The sequence below is a fragment of the Centropristis striata genome, chromosome 8, assembly GCF_030273125.1.
Source record: "Centropristis striata isolate RG_2023a ecotype Rhode Island chromosome 8, C.striata_1.0, whole genome shotgun sequence".
Classification (NCBI taxonomy): domain Eukaryota; kingdom Metazoa; phylum Chordata; class Actinopteri; order Perciformes; family Serranidae; genus Centropristis; species Centropristis striata.
The window spans coordinates 24,005,773-24,026,699 of NC_081524.1; the positions used below are offsets into that span (position 1 = coordinate 24,005,773).

General features: G+C 39.2%; 1 protein-coding gene across 1 annotated transcript; it reads right to left on the reverse strand.

Annotated features, from left to right (window-relative positions):
* Positions 1–1,213: 1,213 nt before the first annotated feature.
* On the reverse strand, positions 1,214–20,758 carry dhx16 (DEAH (Asp-Glu-Ala-His) box polypeptide 16). Its single transcript, XM_059338876.1, has 21 exons — positions 20,461–20,758; positions 19,168–19,370; positions 18,816–19,054; positions 17,459–17,636; positions 17,300–17,356; positions 16,480–16,734; positions 16,141–16,374; positions 15,028–15,219; positions 14,808–14,918; positions 14,352–14,467; positions 14,050–14,260; positions 13,676–13,774; positions 12,583–12,735; positions 12,003–12,143; positions 10,129–10,291; positions 9,922–10,040; positions 7,627–7,694; positions 6,329–6,491; positions 5,214–5,375; positions 2,144–2,317; positions 1,214–1,859 (listed from the first exon to the last, which is right to left on the reverse strand). The coding sequence occupies exons 2-21, from the start codon at positions 19,363–19,365 to the stop codon at positions 1,731–1,733; spliced, it is 3,162 nt and encodes a 1,053-aa protein (XP_059194859.1). The 5' UTR covers positions 19,366–19,370; positions 20,461–20,758; the 3' UTR covers positions 1,214–1,730.
* Between the last annotated feature and the right edge of the window lie 169 nt (positions 20,759–20,927).

The following is a 20,927-nucleotide window of genomic DNA, read 5'->3' on the forward strand; positions in this document are numbered from 1 at the left end:
CTGCATAAAAAGACAAGTTTGGTACTGTCAACACTGCAGGAGTCAGCAGCTCATACCTGTCATACCTGCAGCGCTCTCTGAAGACTTCATGGGTTTAGCTGCGTGACTTCACCTCTCATCAGCGCACAGTCTCAGAAACTCCCTTTTCATTGGAGAGTGATTGAGAATACACCCCATCTGAGACAACAGCTCAGTACAATGCAGTGCATGGTAACGCCAAACAAGATTTAAATATTAACAGCTTTAAAAAAAAAAAAAAAGCACACGGAACAGTTTTGTTTGCTTTGTCAAACTGATCTTCCTGCAGCACTCTGTTACAAAAACATGCTGCTGTGTGAAGCCTACAAGGATACATATGTAGTGAGAGTTCATTGGCAAAAATGGATAGAAGTAATTTTTTAAATAAATAAGCCAATACTATTTTTGATCGATTTCCAGTTATTAATGATTTATTAAAACTAACTTTTTAAATAAAAAACAATAAATATTTCAAAAATATTCCCTAGACTGCACCCCAGCAAAACACATAATTTAGGAAAATAAAATGGATCCGTTTTTGTGAATCTACTCTTCAAGTTTTCTATTAGCTTAAGTTTAAAATTACAAATGTTCTACATATTTGTTGTCAAATCTGCTTTTTTTGTCACATATATTATATATACATATACACGTGTGTGTGTGTATATATATATACACATATATATATACATATATATACACACACACACATATATACATATATTGTGTATATATATATATATACATGTGTGTGTGTATATATATATATATATATATATATACATATATATTATGTGTAGATATATATACACATATATACATATATATATACATATATTGTTTTGTTGTGTTATTTTTACTGTTTGTTATAAATCTATACACACATATTTATTTTTTATTTTCTCTGTCAGGCCCTTTGGCTTGCATGAAAGGGGCTCCATAAATTATAAGTTATTTTTTATGCACCAATATTGAGCAAAATATCTGTAAAGAACAAACACTTCTCTCTTTTGTTGTTTACCTTTACCAGCTTGACACGAGTATGATATGAGGCTATTCAAATGCAGCGTCTAAATATAACTTGTTGAACAATAGCAGTGATCTTCCTGGTGCAAAAAACGAACCAGAAAGAGGTAGCAAAGACTAATGTGTTGACTAATTATTGCACTGAAAACCTGCTGACAAACACAAGTGGTTGTAAAACTTTATTACTGTAGAAAAATGAAAAGATAAGGAGCCTCACACGTGAGTGAAACTAATTTTTAGGAAATTAGTCTTCCAGCTTCAGTGAGTCTCTTCAGTAATTTGCAAACTTCAACAGTGCACTGGTTTCAAAAAAATACACAAAGTCAACAGAGAGTCTGGAGGGTGTTCAAAAGCACCTGGAAAACAGAGCGACAGCCCTGATGTTTGATGAGCTGACAAACCCACCCAGCGAGTCAGTGCTGCTGTTGTTGATGCACGAAGCTCAAATCCAAGTGCATTAATGTTTCCTTGTTGTGGCCCAGATGACGCGGCCGGTTTATCATTAAACCGGTCAGTGAATTTCTGACCCACTTTTCACCAGAACAGGTTTCTCCACTCTGCACTTGTCCTCTTTATTTTCAAACAATCAAAGTAATTTTTCTTCTTCTACCCTGCCCTGAGAGGTAAAGGGAGTGTCATTATTATTTTTATTTTCACCATCTGTCCCCTGAGCCTCGGCCTTCTCCTCAGCCCAGCTCCTCTTTCGCTTTCCCCTGCTTGCGGGGCATCTTCTTGCTGCTGCTGTCCTCCAGCTCTTTGCTCTTGTAGTAGTGCGGAGCCACTTCAAGCAGCCAGCTGCTGTCTATCTCAATCACCTGCATGCAGGAGGGAGAGAGGGATTAATCGATGTGTGGATATACAGGCAGTTAAATATTACACAGGAACACTTATCACACTTCCTCATTCGCATGCTGTGTCATTCCCAATAAGCAGTTATTTAAAGCCTCAATAAAAGGTGTGGCTATGTTGTTGTTTTTTCCGTGTCTGATGACTAACAAGCTTCTGAAAAACAGACTCCAACCTATCATCTTTGTATATTCCAGAGAAATTTAGTTGAGTATTTAGAAGTATGATAACATGACGTCCGGAGCAGACGGACCTGTCTCATGAACTCCTTTGTGGTGAACACCAGCTCGTGGTAGATGAGCCAGCGGGGCTGCTCCTCGAACAGCGAGCTGTTGGGGTGGACGTAAACAGTCTGCTGGTGTTTCACCGTCTTGTAGCCGCCTTTGCTCAGTCGCGCCGTGTGATAGAAATATCCTGCCGTCACCGCCTGGAAGAGACACAAAAGAGGGAGAAGGGGGGAAAAAAAGAGTTAATAAATAACAACACTTTTCCTTCCTATAGTTCCAACAGTTTAATTGTAAATTAATATTTTATATGCTTTAAAGCACAGGTCAGGGGATTTACAAGAGGAGTTACACGACTTAAACATGCTGGGACTTGCTTGTTTTCAGTTTGTTTTGATCCTGTAAAAAACATGTATATCCAAAAAAATGTTCGTGATTGAGGGGAAAAGAATGTTTTTTCAGCTTCGCGACAAGGCATTTTTTTCAAAAGAGCAAGTGTTTTTTTTTTAAATAGCTTAATTTGCTTAAGGAGAAGGAGAATTTCTGCGATTTTGTAAGAATTACTGTCCTGTTTGCTTTGTAAACTTGCAGCCTGTAAAGCTCTTTGAGATGGCGGACTGCTATTCGTGTCTCCAACTATCAGGGATACTTTTCCACCACTGATTCAAGCTTTCACCATCTAAAAAGGGACATGCACAAGCATCTGTATGTGTAGAAAAGCCAATAGGAACGATCTCTCGCTGAAATGAAATGAAAAAACAGAATCAAGAGGAGGTGAAGAAGTCTAGTTTTATCAAAGTCTACTTCAATAACAATATGCTGAAAGATTATCATGGATTTTCCCCCCCAAATGACGCCCAAAACATAAAGAAAATAACTGCCGATGTATGTTTTAAAGAAACATATAATCCTTCACAAAAGCTGGGAAATTAAATATTTCAACCTACATTACATAACTAAAAAACAGTTGCATAAAATTATTGTAATTCATTTTTATTCTGGATGCTTGAAACGTCTTTTAGAAACTGCAACCACTAACTAAAAACTATTTTTTGCTTTAGGTTCAGTATTAATAGCTTTATGACTGATCATCCCTCAAGAAATGAGCTCTTCTTTAAATCATCTGTCGGATCACAACCACTGATACAAACAACACAGAGCCACTGATACAAGTGGACCAAAAACCAGCTGTTCAATATCCGACTGTAAACTCACTGTGACTCATCCAGCTGCTGAAAAGCCAGCAAGCGCCAAAGCAGGAAAGGCCGATCATTTCCTCTCCTGAATATAACAAGTTACTCAGGAGTTTAAGTAGAGAATGTGAGTTTCGTGCGCGGTTTGCAAACAGATACCACAAAAACAACATTCAAACCTGCGTTTCTATCCTTGTTTTTACTGATGCACTTAAACTGTTTACACCTGCTGTAATCTAGGCCAGGCGGTGCTCGGTGTGTTCACAAAACTAATGCTCAAACGGCATGAAACTGAAATTTCAGCTGACAGACAACATCTATCAAGGGTACTTGTCACGCAGTGGGAAAAGCAAATACAGCTTTGTCTGTCATTTCTCTTTAAACTAAAATAAACATTTTCAAATGACTAACTCTCCGTCCTTATGTTTGCATGGAGACGTCAGTGTCGCCTGGCTTAAACAAGGAAGACGCACAATGTTACAAAGACACTTCATGGCTAAAAAAGTTAGGCAAATAAATGGTAAGAAAAAACAAATACAAGGCGTATAGATTTTAGTAACTATAAAAGCTGAAAGCTTTTTACTTAATTCTTCATTGAAATGTAATTCATATTAATATGGGGACTGCTTTTGGCTGCAGGGTTTTTGACACAGGTAAAGACAAAGATGTGATGAAAAAAGGTGTAACCCAACTAATAAAACAAACGCCCTTTCTTATCTCAAGTGGTTAAGGGGTGCGCTCACAACACACACCGATACGAGAAGGGTATTCACACAGTCTTACATTTTCGTACGTCCTTTCAATCTGCAGTGCCATTTAGTTTTTCTAGAGCCTGGTATCTCTATATACCTCTCTTGTGACAGGAAGTATTCACTCACTTAAAGTGAAAAGCTATATTTCAAAGTGACCTTTCACCTCCTTATGTAGACATATGGGCGAGAAGATGAAATTCAACTAAAGGGGAAAAACAGGATATTCTAAAAAAAAAAAGATCATACTGACGGAAGCCGGTTGAAGCTAAAGTAAGCAGCTTGAGGTCTTTCGTGTCATTAGAAGGGCCGTCCACGGGTTCAAGTCTAAAACACTGTTTGCCTCGAGCAAGTGGTGTCAACAACTAAACAGAAGCAAACATTGAATGCAAGCAGTGTTGCTACAAAACCCTCATCTGTAGCAAGTGACAGCAGTCAAAGCCAGTTTTGAAGCGGAATTTTGAAATGTCACCTAAAAAATGTGAATTAGGGACGTTTCCATCAATTGGTTTAGAGCGAATGAACAAAGCTACATAAATGTACTTTGGTCAGTAGATGGCAGTGTAATGTGTTGCTGTAGGCTAATCCAGTAGTCAGTACACAGTGAAAGAAGAAGAGATTGTGCAAGAGTGAAAGAAGAGGTTGCTAATCGAGAGAAAATGGAGAGCGCTCTTCAGGAGTTAGATTCAATATGGCAACTTATAATTTATTTTGGATTTTCTAGCAGAGCGGAAACAGCTGATCAGTCATGCGAGTTAAATGTTCACTACGTCAGAACTTATTCTGAAAAAGCGTTTCCATCTCCCGCTTATTTACTATTTGTCAACAAAGACAAAAAACACCTCAACCGAGCATGAATACTTTACGCGTATTTTCGAAAGATTTATAAAAAAATTTCCCCCGCCCATCAAATTAAAAAAATGCAAAATGCGCACAAACATCCCCATCTAACATGGCCATTTCCATCAGTAGCTATGTTCACACAGAGCCACAAACATAAAGATTATTACAGGGTTCATACAGCTTTTTAAGAGTAAAATTCAAGCACATGCAAGGTACCAAAACCAAACATTTCTAGACACTTGCGGTCTTCATCACCACATCACATGTCAGGAAAGAGTTGTGAAACTCTGGAGGCGTTCTGAGTAATCACTGACCTTGCGAATGGGCAAACTGTCTCCCTGCGAGCTGACGACCTCCACCTCGATACGATCCATCAGACCCTCCAGCTGCTCCCTCACGTCCCGGGCTCGTCTCATGGAGCGGAACTGGATGAAGTTCTCGTAGCACCACTGAGTGGAGTAATCGCTCTCCAGCCACTGAGGGACAGAGACGTCATGACTGCAGTTAGGAGAAGAATCTCAGAGCTGAAACTTTCAAGGTGCTGTGAGATTAATCTGAGGGTCCACAAAGCAGGAGCAAAAAACTTTTATATTTTACTGCATATTTTTGAGTCTTTTCTCTATTCTTTGTTGCAGCCGTGAGACAGACGGTCGGGTCCAGAACTTTGGTCCAAAGATCTAGATCTTTCTATCTATCTGGAGATTTAATTTTGAATTTCAGCCCCAGATGATAAACCCTACAGACTTTGATGATCCTTACTTTTCCCACGAGCATCACCGGGAGGATATTTGTGGTTGTTATGAAACTATTCATGCCCCTCGGGATGAATTGATGATAATCTGAATATTTCTCTTGTGTCTTCATCAGATCAACATCTTAATTAGTCCAATAGAGAGTCAGATTTATGGATATCTGGCCTTTAGTTTAGTGCCAATTTGCTGTCCCATTGTCTCCTGCAAAAACACTAAAATCATTGTTTCCAAGACCAAAACTTTCCACCAGAGGACCAGTGTTTCAATGCAGCTGGAATAGATGGAGCACCCACAATTTCGTTCTACTGTGTTGATGACAATAAAGGCTATTCTATTTTACAAGCCAAGAAACAATCTTGTTTGCGCCTTGTTTACAGTTGAAAAAAGTTGTTTGTTAACTTCCTGAAAACAGGAAAAAAGGGACATCCTCTCAGTCCGCACAGAAGGTAAAATAAGCAGCAGTGTGGAACTGTGTCTGAAAGGTTATCGTGGTTATTTACCAAGAACGATGTGTTAAAGAGGCTGAAGTTGAATACTTGCTTATTCGTGCATACACAAAATATTTGTGTACCACTAATGTAGTTCAGACACACAACTATAAACAGCAACAGAAACGACGGCCTCAAACATCTCTAGAACTGAAAGAAAAGGCTGCCGCCACGCGGCCGCGTTTATACCTGTGTGTAGACGTTGAGCAGCACCAGGTGGTCTCCACCCGGCACCACAAAGTTCATCCTGGCGTTGTCGGCGTGCACCACCTTGTCTTTGGGCCGGTAGAAAATAGAGTTGTTCACTGACAGCATGGCTGCTATCGTCAACACTTCCTCTGAACACTTGTACCTGGAAAGAGGCAGAGCGACAGAAGTATATATAAAAACACAGAAAGAGACAGCAACAACAACAGTAATCATCCACCATTATACAAGCTTCTCTCCTGAACTCCCATGTATTCACTGAATAAGCTGCTGATCTCTCGAAAGTCTCCTTCTCACACAACCAGCAACACACGTATGTACTTTATATAATTCAACAAAAGGTCACAAAGCTAACAGTGTAAATGGCAGTAAAAACAACTCATTTTTTTATTTCTTGCAGCTCATCGATTTAGTCCTTCTCCCAAAGCAGTGTACCGACGAGTGCAAGATCTGAGCTGATTTTTTATTTCACAATAAGTTTGCAGCTTTAGTTCTTCATTCAGAGCCCATGTTGTTGTTTACCTTATTCAGGCTTTTTGTTAAGAAATAACTCCAGCTTTCCTTTCATCTTTAGGAAGAGAATGTTGAATCAATTTTACATTATGGAGATGTAACTTAAAGCCTGCTGCCTCCACATTTGAAGCTGTAAATTGTGTTTATCACTCAGACCCAAGAGATGTAATAATCACGGATATATATATATATATATATATTTATTTATTTATATTCATATATTCCATCTATGCTGCATTGAAACACTGGTCCTCTGGTGGCAAGTTTTGGTCTTGGAAACAATGATTTTAGTGTTTTTGCAGGAGACAATGGGACAGCAAACTACAGATGTAAAGTATTTGATTTAGCTTTTATCTATTATCATTCTATTGATAAGAATTATGAACAAAAAGAAGACAGTTGGAACGTAGCAGCTGCTCTTGATTTCAATAAGTAAACTTTATTACCTTTTTAAAAATGTATTATATGGAGTTTGAGTGTGTTTTTTTGATGGCTGTCAGTGATTCATCAACACTCTAGAAGGGACTCCAACGATATCTTTCGCCCCTGTTGTCAGTGTTACAGTTTGAGTTTTTAAAACTATATCGTTTTCTTTATAGTTGTTGTTCTTGGTGTGTACGGCCCTTTAGTCAGGGAAGAAATGTCGCTGTCGGACATATTTTGTCATAGTTTTTGAAAAAAAATTACATTTATTTAGGGCGGTACTGTAACCTGTCAAATGAACACAGAGAGAATGGTTCTGCTTATTTATCAGGCTGGAGACTTACTGCTCGGAGGCCAGGATCATCTTGCTCAGCATGGGGTCCACCGGGAGCTCAGCCATCCTGCGACCAAGCTGAACAACCGATAAAACAAGAACAATCAGTTAAAGACCTTCAACCCTCTGAACCCCAACAAGCAGTTTCAAGGCGTTTTTTTGTTGTTATTTTTACATTTTGCTCTCTTGTATTTCACTGCAATATGTAAAATATATATACAATCTATAGTCCTGTAGCTCTGTGGAGTCAGCTCAATCATGGCTAGAAGCGGGAACAACTCAAACATGTCTTTTGTGGAGATTAAAACAGTTATTTAATTATTTTTAATTGTAATAAAATGTAACTTATAGGTTCAACACTTTTTCAAGAGCCCACAAGTGCTGTGAATATTGGGTGGAAAATAGTGTCTCCACATGCTATATATATTGGACTACTTGCACTTTTCCAACCTCTCCTGTCCCGTCCTCTCCTCTCTGGTCTGTGTAAACAGCCTGCTGTTCTGTCTGATTTGCATCTGTCACGTGACCTTTTATTTTTGGTGATGTTTTAATTGAGACATGTAGAATTTGTTTTGGTTATATTTCTTCTAACTGAAACTTAATAACTTATGAAAGTTCAAATTTCAACAAATATTCCTGTTTTTATGGTTTCTTTCAACTGTAAATGGTGTATTTTTGGTGATTTATTAAAGAAAACATGCATCACTATTGATCAGAAGCTGTCATTTAAACCCCATATTGAAAGCCTTGTGACAAAACTGAAACTAAAATTAGGATTCTTTTTCAGAAACAAAGCTTGCCTACAGTGATCAGCTTTTTATGAATGCTACTAATCAGAGCCTTAAGAAGTTGGACTGTGTTTATCATTGTGCTCTGCGTTTCATTACTGGCTTGGGAAATCACACACATCATTGTACTTTGTATGCCACGGCTCACATGCCATCTTTGTATTTTCGCAGACAGTCTCATTGGTTAGTTTTTATCTATAAATCTATTCTTGGGCTGCTTCCCTCATACCTGTGTTCATACTACATGTGTCGTAACAAAACTCAACATAGTTTACGCTCTCAAAATATTGTACAGATGCTGGTGCCAAGAGTGAGAACGGAGTTAGGTCAGAAAGCTTTTAGTTACGCCCCATTATCATGGAACAATTTGCAAAAGGACTTAAAACTGTCTGAACTGATCACAACCTGTGAATTCAAATAGATTCTAAAGGCTCCTTCAATGTTGGTGAGATGGTTGTATTTGTATTTAAGTGTTTTTGATAACTGTCTTTAAATGTTTAAACTTTTTATGCTGCTTTCTTGGCCAGGTCTCTCTTGGAAAAGACATTTTTTAATCTCAGTGAGGCTGTTTACATGGTTAAATTATATATATATATATATATATATATATATATATCAATCCCAGTGGCGGGGTTCAGGCAGTGTAACCACTGAAAGACTCCATTCATTCATTATTTAAACAATAAACCTGTAAAACAGTTGTCACAGATGACGCAGTCAGCCAAACCCTCTGAAAAACATCCTCACATCCCTGATAATCACTGATTAACAAGACGAGCTTAGAAGTAAAAGATTTAAACTGTGAGTGAGTCATCTCGTGTATCAGCACTTTTCATCAAGGAAGTGACTCCTCTGTGCTGGAGGCATCAGAAGCATCAGCTATGTACAGTATGACATGTAAATATGCAGATAATGAGAGTGAAGATGGACACAGATTGCACGTTTCAAACAAAAAGGTTACGTATCTCTTTTCTGTGATTGAAGTTAAGAATGTGAAAGATGTTTCTTGTGTTTGCCTTGTTTATTTGACAGCAAGAGGAGGATGAAGTGTAGTGGTGTGAAATCACAAGTTTCATCATGATACGATATCACAAAGTCTGACCCAATACGACCGCTACTCAATTTAGTTCAGGGACCTGCGATCGCAATGAGACGATATCATGTGTGTATTAACTCCCAAATATCAACTATTTTGGTGAATTTCAAAATAAAGGTGTATCTTAAAGTTAATGATCAATATTTATTACTTTACATGTATGATATTGGATTTTTGATCATTGAATCAATCCAGATCGATATATTGTGACACTCCTAATGGAATAGGTGGAATAATTAATTCTCAAAAAGTGAGAGTGAACAGAAACAAACAGTTGTGGGCCGCTATAAAGCTCCATAAATCAGAGGAGAGCTGCAGATTCAGCTGATACATCTCTGTAGGTTTATCATGTCAAGCAACAAATGTGATATTCTATACATTGTTATTATAAAAATATGCATTAATAAGTGGCACTTTGTACCTTGGTCAGCTCTCCCAGGTGGTTGAGTGCTCCCAGGGCGTAGAGCTGCTCCAGCGCCAAGACCAGAGTCTCATGAGGGGGCGGGTCCATGAAGTCAAAGTGAATGAGGTCATTGATGCCTGCAAGAAAAGGTTTTAGCTACCAAATAGCCACCACATTGATTTTATTAATCGTTATAACCCACGCAAGAGCGCTTCATGTCCTCACCGAGACTCTTCAGCAGCAGGACTACATTTCCCAAGTTGGTCCTCTGAATCTCGGGCACAGTCGTTTCCTCCATCTCATGTTTGAAGGCCCAGGCTGTGTAAAGCCTGAAACATTTCCCAGCAGCCACTCTGCCTGCACGGCCCGCTCTCTGGTTGGCCGAAGCCTGAGAGGAACACACAGCAGGAGGCGGAGAAACATTCAGAATGAATTCAGAATTGACACAAGCAGAGTTTCCATCAACAAATTTCTCAGCACATTTAGGAGATTCGCATGAGGAAAGCTTGTTGGAAACACAAAAATTAGATACAACTTTCGACAATGCGTATTAATGTTTTTACACTCGCTTGAGGTGGTTTTTGTCGGAAAAATAGTGAATGCGCTAAACGGGAGATGGAAACGCCTTTTCAGAATAATCACATGACTGATCAGCTGTTCCCGCTCTGCCTGTCCAGACGAGCTGACATGAAAGAACAATTATAAGTTGCCCAATTGAATCTAATTCCTGAAGACATATTTTCTCTCATGTGTGGCTAAAGTTGTCTGATCAGCAACCCTTTTTTAATTATTTTTTCTCTCTTGCTCAATCTCTTCTTCAATCTTTTACTGATGGATTAGCCTACAGCAACACATTACACTGCCAACTTCTGACCAAAGTACGTTTATGCAGCTTCATTTTTTAGATCTAAACCAGTTGATGGAAACGTCCCCAGTTCTCTTTTTCTTTAATGCAACATTCTGAAAAAATTTGCTTTAAAATTTGATTAGACTTGAATGGAAACACGGCTCCAGAAGACATCAAATGCCACACTTGTTTGTAGCCTGAGTGAGTGAACTTTGGTTTAACCCATTGACGCCGGGAAAGCATTACCACATTTCTACCATTGAAACCAGGAGCGCTGTTGCGTCACTCTACCATTAAGGCCGGGACAGCGGATGTGTCATTTTGTAGTATTTGTATTTTTTTCCACCTATTTTTGGTCTCTTGGCCAATGAAATGCATCAGAATCATGATCAGAATACATGCGGGAGTGTCGCAATGCAACATTGGACTTTCCCAGAACTTTGAAATCATGACGGAGGACGACTATAGTGGAGGAGCTCAGAAGTAAGTGACGGAAGCGATCTTGATGAAAACAGCACCGATGATTTTATTGCTGATCCGACTTTGAACCCTCGGAACCAATCGACCGGCATTTATGGATGAGGAATATGTTTTTAGACGACATATTTTCACCGAAGAACAGACAGATTTGTGGCCATCTGGAGATAATAATAATATTATAAATAATATATTAATATTAATAATAATAATAGGCTAATTGATTGTGATGATGATATAAGAAATCATGACTGTTTATGTCTTATATTACTTTATGCGTCGTTGAGTACCCTGAAAAGTGCAATATATAAAATGTATTATTATTATTTATTATTATTATTATTATGATAATTATTTTTTTTTATTATTACAGTAGGCTAATGAGAACTATGTCTTGTTCTTCCAGTGGTCATATCATGTTTGCATCTTGCTAATGGGCATGTATTAGTATTATGCATAGGATTTTTTATTCAGTCAAATGTAACATTTGCTGAGTTTGTTGATTTTTTAAAAAACTTTATTGAAGGTTTGGACAAATAAACTCAACTTCGTACGAAAGCCACGGGTATAAGCTCAAATACTTTTTGAATTTCATTTTTATCTGCTGCAGAGGCTGAAAAATCTATTATTTAGTAGGTGTTGAATTTCCAGAAAAACTTCAGGTTTTAGGGGGTCATTTGAAAATCGCCCATAGGTTTTCCAGGCATTTTTTTCCAGGCGCTTTAGGCCTTAATGGGTTAACTACGATCCTGGACAAAAGGGTGGTGATTCTTACCCGTGAGCAGGGGGTAACGATGAGTGACTCCATGCCGGTGCGGGCGTTGTAACTCTTCTGTTTGCAGAAGCCCGGGTCAATGACGTAGATGATGCCATCTATGGTGAGCGAGGTTTCTGCTATATTTGTAGCCACCACCACCTGGGATCGATCACAGTGCCAAAAGATAAAGTGAGTAAGCACTACTCAAACAAAGGACATTAAATCCAGCGGTGAAACAACAGAAACATGATTTAAAAAAAAAAGAGTAAAATAAGGCTTTCACCTATTAAAAAAACTAGGTTACAAAGTCTCTCTACCAGATCTCATTGTACTGCAGCAGCCTCTATTGGTGAATAATAGCATGGACATTTGATCCGGCTTATTACACAACTGATGCAGTAAACAGATAGCAGACGGCTATTGTCTTCATTTGTGTCTCTCAAAGAAATAAACTTGTTGTCAGCGTCCACTGACCATTTTGTTTCTGCCAAGTTGAAATATTAGTCCGACAGCGACCTGCGACTTTCATGCCAATTGTTTTAGGAAACAATAAAAGTTTCAACATCGTATTCTGCAGAGGAATGGCGCATCGTCTCACCTTACGGGCTCCAGGTGGAGTAGGGTTAAAGATCTTCGCCTGCATGTCTGATGGCAGGTTGGCGTAGATGGGGAGGACGAGCAGCTCGGCTATCTTTGACCCAAGCCGCCTGCATCTCTCCTGGAGCAGCTCGCAACACGCTTCGATCTCCTCCTGCGAGAAACACAAGAGGTTAAATTGATAAATCATACGAATTTAACCTTTGTGGCAGCATCCTTCAGTCAAAACTGGCAGAGTAAACAAGGTATTTGAGGTCATTTTCACACTGGTAGTTCGGTTCATTTGATCCAGATGAAAGAGGACAATTATACTGTATATGTCATGTGTTCATGACTCACGATTTATCTTATATCTTAATTCTATCAATTCTGTATATTACTCTATGCTTTTCTGCCTTCGTGCCTTCCCTTTGACTTTTTACAAATGCATCACAAGCTGTTTACAAGTCTAGTGGACCGACAGGTAACGCACTGATTGGACACATGTGGAGATATCCCATTTCAGGTATAAATCGCTGGTCACCTGCATTTTACTGAAACTGATTTGTTTATGTCCCTTGGAGACTTAACTTCAGTTTTACCAATCACGCTGAGATGACAATGTAAATCACCACTACTACACTGTAACTGTTTCTCCCTCTCATTCTCGATCCAGTTGTTTGGTCCGCAGCAGAGTTTGTTGGTAACTTTCTAACTAGCAAAAACACCCCGAGTTGTTTTGAGTCAAATAGGTTCAGAAATGAAAGCGTATTGAGACAAAATTATGGTCAAAACCATGTTTTCTTCAAAGTCAATAATCTATGTTATTGTCAGGAAAAACCTGAACATTTGTAGATATAACACATACATTAACCATTAAGACTTAAGTCTGCCTCGACAAACCAACTCCCAAAACCTTTTCTGAAAAAACTGTACAGACTGCCAATGTTTCCTAAATAATTTCATCAGTTACATGTCTTAAAAAATCATCCAAAACACGCAAATCATGCATCTGGTCTAAATTTTTTAAGGAGGAGGAGATCACCAATCTCCCGTCACTGTGTACAAAACTCAAAATAAATCTTGAAGAATCCCATGTGAGATATAAACATTACCTGTCCAGTGAGGAAGACCAGAATGTCTCCAGGAGACTGGGTGACGTGAATCTGTAGCACCGACACCACACAAGCTTCCAGGTAGTCTGCCTCTGGAGCCTTGACAACACAACATACAGACACGACGTCAACAGGACACTTTGATTTCTGAGATTGTCTACAGTCATGTGACTTACTGACATTTGCTCTTTCTCTTCATCCTGTTTTATTTAAAAAATTCAAATGTCCATAATTGAGTAAGAAAACAGGAAAAGTTGTCTAGGAATATTATGTAATTTTAAAATTGTGAGGAAAAAAGACAATTATAAAGTAAATAACTGCTTGATTATTACAAAACGAAGCAGTTAAAGTATTAAGTATGTGCAAGTTCCTACCTTAGTGTAGAAGATATCAACGGGGAACCTCCTGCCAGGGATCCTGAAGACCGGAGCGTCGTCAAAGAAGCAGGAGAAGCGCTCCGTGTCCAGCGTGGCGCTGGCCACCAGCACCTTCAGGTCTGACCTGAACCTGGCGATGTCCTTAATCAGACCAAACAGGATGTCTGTGTGGAGCGTTCTCTCGTGGGCTTCGTCTATGATGATCACACTGGAGAGAGAAAGAGAGACGGATGCACATGCAGCAACAACCAACAAGTCTTCAATAAACGTGTTTCACCATATTGATAAAGTAGGTTTACCTGTAGCTGGCCAGGTCGGGCTCGGTGAGAAACTCTCGGAGCAGCATGCCGTCCGTCATGTATTTGAGCACCGTTCTCTCTGACGTGCAGTCCTCGAAACGGATACTGTAACCCACCTGAATGAAGCAGTAAAGTCAGCATTAATTAATTTATTCAGAAAAGAGTCCACAATAACGCTAGCACAACGCTAGTTTTTCACCAAGAATACAAAAAGACAAAACTAGCTGCCGCAGTGGCAATAAGGTGCCACTAATGACGCACCTTATTGCAATAGAACCTGTAATACAACCTGAAAATGAGAATAATAGGTCACCGGCAGTACTCAAAACATGAGCTGTTGTGCAACACAGTATACAAAGGCTGACAGATCTGACATTTCATCCTTTAGCCTCATCTAGAATTATTAAAACAGTTTGAGAGTGAAATGGGATCAGCAAGAAAATGTGAAAAGCTCACCTCATTTCCGAGCTTGACGCTCATTTCCTGTGCCACTCTGGCTGCCACTGACATGGCCGCCACTCTGCGAGGCTGCGTACATCCGATCTTCATGCCTCCGTTTGTGTAACCCTGACAGAGGAGCATTGATCCATTACTGACTCGGATTGGATTTTGCAACTATTGCTTTTCCTCACTACTGTGCAGTCACACCACATCTATTATGGGATTCTACACTCACATCTTCCAGCAGGTACTGTGGGATCTGGGTGGTCTTTCCGGAGCCCGTCTCCCCCTCAATGACCAGGATCTGGTGCTCGTGGATGGCAGCTAGCAGGTCCTCTCTGTAGGGAAAGATGGGCAGGCTGCGTCGGACCTCCTGCATGGACTGTTTCTTCATCTGCGCCTGGGACAGAGCCACGGCTTCCTGATCCTGAACACAACATGGTCAGAAGAGGAGGCCCACTTCAGTTCACTGCCATTATCTTTTTCATAACAATAAATAAGCAGCAAGGAGCTTTTTCCTTGTTTTAGAGCACATTGAGAAGACCTATGGACAAATTAGCCTTATTTAAATTAAAGTCGAAGCTAAATTTGAAGCACAATTTTGAAATGTTTCATTAAAGAAAATGCGAATTAGGGATGTTTCCGTAGGCTGGTTTAGAGCGAATAAACAAAACTGCATAAAGAAAGAAAAACAACAACATAAAATAGGTTGCTAATGAGACAACTTTGGCCACCCACAAGAGAAAATGGAGAGATGTCTTAAGAAAGACGCCAACAGCTTCTTCTTCTTTTGGGTTTCCCGGCAGAGCAGAAACAGCGGATCAGTCATGTGAGTTAAATGTTTGCTACGTCAGAAGTTTTATAAAATTTTGGTGTTTCCATCAAGTTTTTCTCATGTGATTTCTTTTAAAATGCACACTGCACAATGCAAATTCATTGATAGAAAGTGCAACATCGATTTCAAAAATTCAGAAATATTGTCTTATATATTCCATTCATTCTTCTTCATTATTGTCAACACCTGGTGCCCACTTTACCCACAATGCAGCTCAATAGTTTGTTTACAGACTCCGGTGTGATATGCATAAGAATCAGCTAATGCAGCCTCAAGACGCTTGCCTTCAGTAAAGATAGTAAAGAGGTCCCCCCAAGATCTCGATGGCAGGCTGATGCAGGGCTGTATTTATACTCTAAATGATAAAAAATGTTTAACTGCAGATTAAAATATTGAAAATTGTGGAAAGAAGCTGACTCGACAAACACAGTCAAAGTGTTCTCGTTAGTTTTCGTCACTGGGAAAGTGAAAGAAAATCAAGCAGGAGAGCAGAAATTTACTGAATGAACTCACCTTTTCTGCCCGAGTTCCCTTCATGGTTATGGCAGTGCTGACAAAGTCAATCATCTCCTCCTCCTCCAGGATCAGCTGGTACCTCTCCTGCTCCTGCCTCATCCCTTGCTCTCGCTCCCTCTTGGCCCCGAAGCTGAGCGAGGCCGTCTTCAGCCTCTCCTCCTCCCAGCGACCTTGCTCTCCTCCCAGCTCCATGGGACTCTCCTCCAACTCCAAGTCCCTTTGCGGCACCTCCTGGTCAGCGGGGAGAAGGAGGGAGGAAAAGAGTGAACAACTGAACAAATGCACACTTCAGGAGGTGACGATTTCTGCAGGTCATGGTAGCTAAGGCGTTCCTACCTTGCTTCTATTCTCTTCGGGCATATAGTATCTGTTCTTCCTCTCCTCCTGTTCCTTTGCACCGGCCTTTTTGTAATCTTGAGCCAGGTCCCGAAGGGTGCGTTTGTATTCCAATTCCTTTTGCTCCCTCTCAGTCAGCTCCTCTGTATGGAAAAGGTACTCATCATCCTTGATCTCTGCCTCCAGGTCCTCCAGCTTCTCTGCCTCTCTCTTCTTCAAATACTCCCAGCGAGAGCGTTTTCTTAACTCGGGCAACTACAGAGGGACAGAGGATCAGAAGCTTCAGTACACAGTGAGAATTATGGCAACAGAGTTTAAGTTTTTATATTCCAACACAGGGTTAATGTAGTTCAGGGGAAACTCATTGGTAACTGGTATGGTGGTGGAAATAGTATTTATTTTTTAGCTGGAATGAAAATAAACTATGTGTATTAATGTGTATTGTGCAATGATTTTTCACCACTCGGTATAAGCACCACATAATATTCATTATTATACATTATACAATGTATTACATTGTCAGCCAATTCTATATATGATAACGAAGAAAATAAAGAATAAATTAAATTAATAGCTAAATAAACCATTTGAAAAAAATAATTAAGAAATGAATAGCTAACATAATTTCTAAATCACACGAGCAATGTCTGTATTATATATTGTGTAAAAAAACAGTTTTAATAACAGCACATAGCAGACAGCATGTACATGATACGCCTTTGTTGTTCCAATATCGGCCAATAACATCAGTCAACTGATATATCTGTCGGGCTCTAATATAAATAAAAGATTATTTTCCATGCTCAATATTGTGTTTTACCATTGATTTCTGACCGTCGTCAGCCATTTTCAGCCTCTTCTGAGCTTCCTCATAAGCCTGGAGAAGAGAGAAAAAAAACAAAGGATGAAGGTGTTCACCTGCATGACATAGTGGGTTCATATTTGAACAAAAGCATGTTGTAATTCCTTTGTTTTCCACCTTTTTGTCAGTCCTCTCTGTTATGTTGCGGGTCTTTTCTTTGTCTTTCTGCTTCACTCGCTCAGCAAACGCATCTCTCTCCTCAATGTCCTGCTGTCGCTCCCTCTCTTCCTTCTCCCACTCTTCCTCTTCCTCTTCTTTCTTCAGAGACTTGGAGTCCCCTTGGCTTGAATTGCCCCTGATATTAGAAAAATAAAGAATTAAAATTGCTGCGTCTCTACAATAAATTAAGAAAAGATGCAAATAAAAGTACTACAAGTTAAGTTAGTTGTGACTGTGATGGAGGTTGTCTTTGGTCATTCCACATGCAAAAATACAATTATTTAAATTTTTACATTACATTACATTACATGTCATTTAGCAGACGCTTTTGTCCAAAGCGACTTACAATAAGTGCATTCAACCTGAAGGTACTAGACATAGACCACAGGAATCAAGTAAGTAAGTAGTAAATTTCTCCTCTTTATTTCAGTTGGGAGGTTGGAGGTGTTTTAACTCTACAGCACACAGTAGACAAGAAATACAATTATTTAACTATTATTAACAGAACTCTTTTATTTTGTCCCCCCAAAAAAGATATTTGGGCTCTGTTGTTCATATACTGTTGTGTTACTATTATAGTATCCTGCAGTATAAATCACAAACTTTAGTGCTCATGTTTTAGAAATAAGTTGTCCTTTGTATGATAGTTTTCATTTCTTGTTTGAATTGCATATTTTACTGGTTAGTTTATAGGTTTTGTGGTTTATCTGGAATAAAAATTAATATTGTTATAGATTGCTGCTCACTATTTTATATAAAAAAGAAAAAAACATAACAACAACATAACCGAGACAGGCCCCAACGCAGCTGCACTGTCTGGCTGTTTCTTTTTGTCCCTACTATAGTCCGTTGTGGTCTCCTACTCAGTTCTATATCTTGCTTTTCTTGTAAATTAAACTTAAATGATGGATTTTTGAGTTTTTTGACTTGCAGAAAGCCACACAGCAACTCCTGCATGTTAGCAAATGCTTTGTTTTTCCCCCTGGCGTGAAAGATTTTTGTGGGCGTTCCTGTGAAAACTGACATCTATTATAGGTACGACTGTATGAACAAGGTGAGTGTCAACAAACATGATTTGAAGATGTCTGCCCGAGCTAGATGAATCCACAACAGAAACAGTGTTTACTAACTATGAAAAACGCAAATAAATGAGAAACTCATCGCTTAATCATTCAGCATTAATTGATCAGTAAATGCTACCAGACAATCTGTCCTGTTAAACTATTAGCACCATACACAAACATGTCTTATTTAATTTAACAATACGACACAACAAACAGCATCGCAAAAAATCTGCACAAAACTTCTGGATTACCTTTTTGGGGCTTCGTCCTCACTCGACGACTCACTCTCTTTCTTCTTTCTGATGTGCTTCCTTTTGCTTCCTCTGTCTTTGTCCTTGCTTTTCTTTTTCCCTTTCTGCTTCTCCATCACATCGTCTCCAGCACTGTCGCTGTCCTCCAGGAGCGTGTACGTCCGATTCCTTCTGTCCATTTCAATGGCTTCCCGTTCCATCGCACGGGACGGTTTCTCAACAACTTGCTTGCGAGGAATCTATAAACATGCAGTGGTGAAAGACTGTTAGAGTCTTTATTTCCACCAAAACATCCCATACTGATAATACAGGCAACTAGTGTACTGTTTGATGCATTGATGATAGACTGTACCTTGTCAAACAGCTCTTCCGCGAAGGCAACCACACTCGGCTCGATGTCAATCGTGCCTGTCTGCTCGAGACGAGTCACAAAGTCTTGAGGACTCGAGGCTTTCCGTGCAGTGCCGATCATGAACTGAGACACATATCTGTCACTCAGCCCAAGGATGTCATGGAGACGGTCATTCACCCACTGTTCTAGATTGGCCATGGTGCCTGTTGAGGAAGCAGTGATAACACAAACACAAGGTTATCCTTAATACAGGTGTAAATGTAAGTTAAGTATACAGTAAGGCTGCACGATTCGGGAAAAAGATTAAATTGTGAACATTGTGAAGGGAATAATGATTTTGATGATTTTTGCATAACTGTTATCTTGTTCACTGAAAGTTCTTTTAAAAACATTGTGATTTTTTGTGAGGATTCCTATCAAACAAATATTTTGTATGTCTTTAAAATACAATTTATAGACAGGGACATCTCTGCAGTGGTGGAAAGTAACAAGTATACAAGTATAGTGAGTAATACACTACTAGAATAATTTTGAGGTATCATTTTAAATGATTACACATTTGTAAATTAAACCACATGACAGTATATTAAGTGGTTAAACTTTGCCCTACCTGGACAATGGTAAAATGCTGCTTACATAAATGCATCAAAAATAAACAATAATATATTTGATATGTATAAACAGTCTGAGTGGGGCCATTCTGCAGACTTTCGTACTTTTACTGAAGTTAGTTTTTTAAAGCAGAACTTTAACTTGTAGTGGAGTAATTATACAGTGTGGTATTAGTACTTTTAATGAAGTAAGAGATCTGAATACTTCTTTCACCACTGACGGGAACACAATACTTTTTTTGGAATAGTATTTTGACACTTATGATGCCTGTCTGGATGCCATTTTTCAGCAGTCAGCAGCTGCTCTGAATCATAATCATTTTATTGCCCAGTAAGTTTTCACATACAATCATTTTGCTGTAATGTTTTAGTATTGGGATGATACATCTTAACCTATTAAGATCTGGAGTCAAACGTTAGTTAGCCAATAAAGCTGGCTTTGATACGTCAATGTTAAGCGCCTGTGTAGTTAAAACATGAAACATTAATACATAAACTTGGTAAACTAAAAGTATCATGTTTTTATTCTAAGGCAGTTCACTGTTTATACCTTCGGCTACAGTATTGAGCTTTTCAGAAACTTTTTTTTGGCAATTTAAACCTCAGTTTAGATTGGAAACCTGTGAGGAAAAGCACTACTGCACTCTCATCGAGACAAAAGTCCCTAATAAACTCCACTTACCGCTTTTCAAAACGTTCAAACAACGTTGTTGTTGTTGTTGAAGTAGCGAGCTGTGTGAGTTAGCAACTCGGCTAACTGCAGCTACAAATGAGCCGTTAGCTTGAGTTGTAGCTCAAGGGTTCCGGGTAAGGGCACTTAATGGGTGTGTACATCCCTTCGTAGCCATGTAAAATATTAATGCGTGGCTTTATTTTTTTCCAAAGCAAGACACAACATAATTAAAACAATTGATGTATGTTTTGCTAACTTAGCTTTATGCACGCTGAAGTCCGAAGCGGAAACACGTCATGTGAAATTCACCGAAGAAGAGCAGAGCCGCGTCAGAGGATGTAGCGCCTACTGCCCCCGTGCGGCCACCTGGTGAAAAACAACCGCAGGGTAGAGCGATATTGAGGATTTTAAAGGGTTTGTATTTATACTATTTTTTCCCACCTAAGTATTAAGGGATCATTAATTCAAGCAAAAGG

Coding starts and splice junctions, on each gene's coding strand:
- dhx16 (XM_059338876.1), bottom strand. CDS start 19,365: ATGGCCAATCTAGAACAGTGGGTGAATGACCGTCTCCATGACATCCTT. Junction 10,041..10,128: donor CCTGCTGCTGAAGAGTCTCG/GTGAGGACATGA, acceptor CTTTTCTTGCAG/GCATCAATGACCTCATTCAC. Junction 7,695..9,921: donor ACCTGGGAGAGCTGACCAAG/GTACAAAGTGCC, acceptor TCGGTTGTTCAG/CTTGGTCGCAGGATGGCTGA.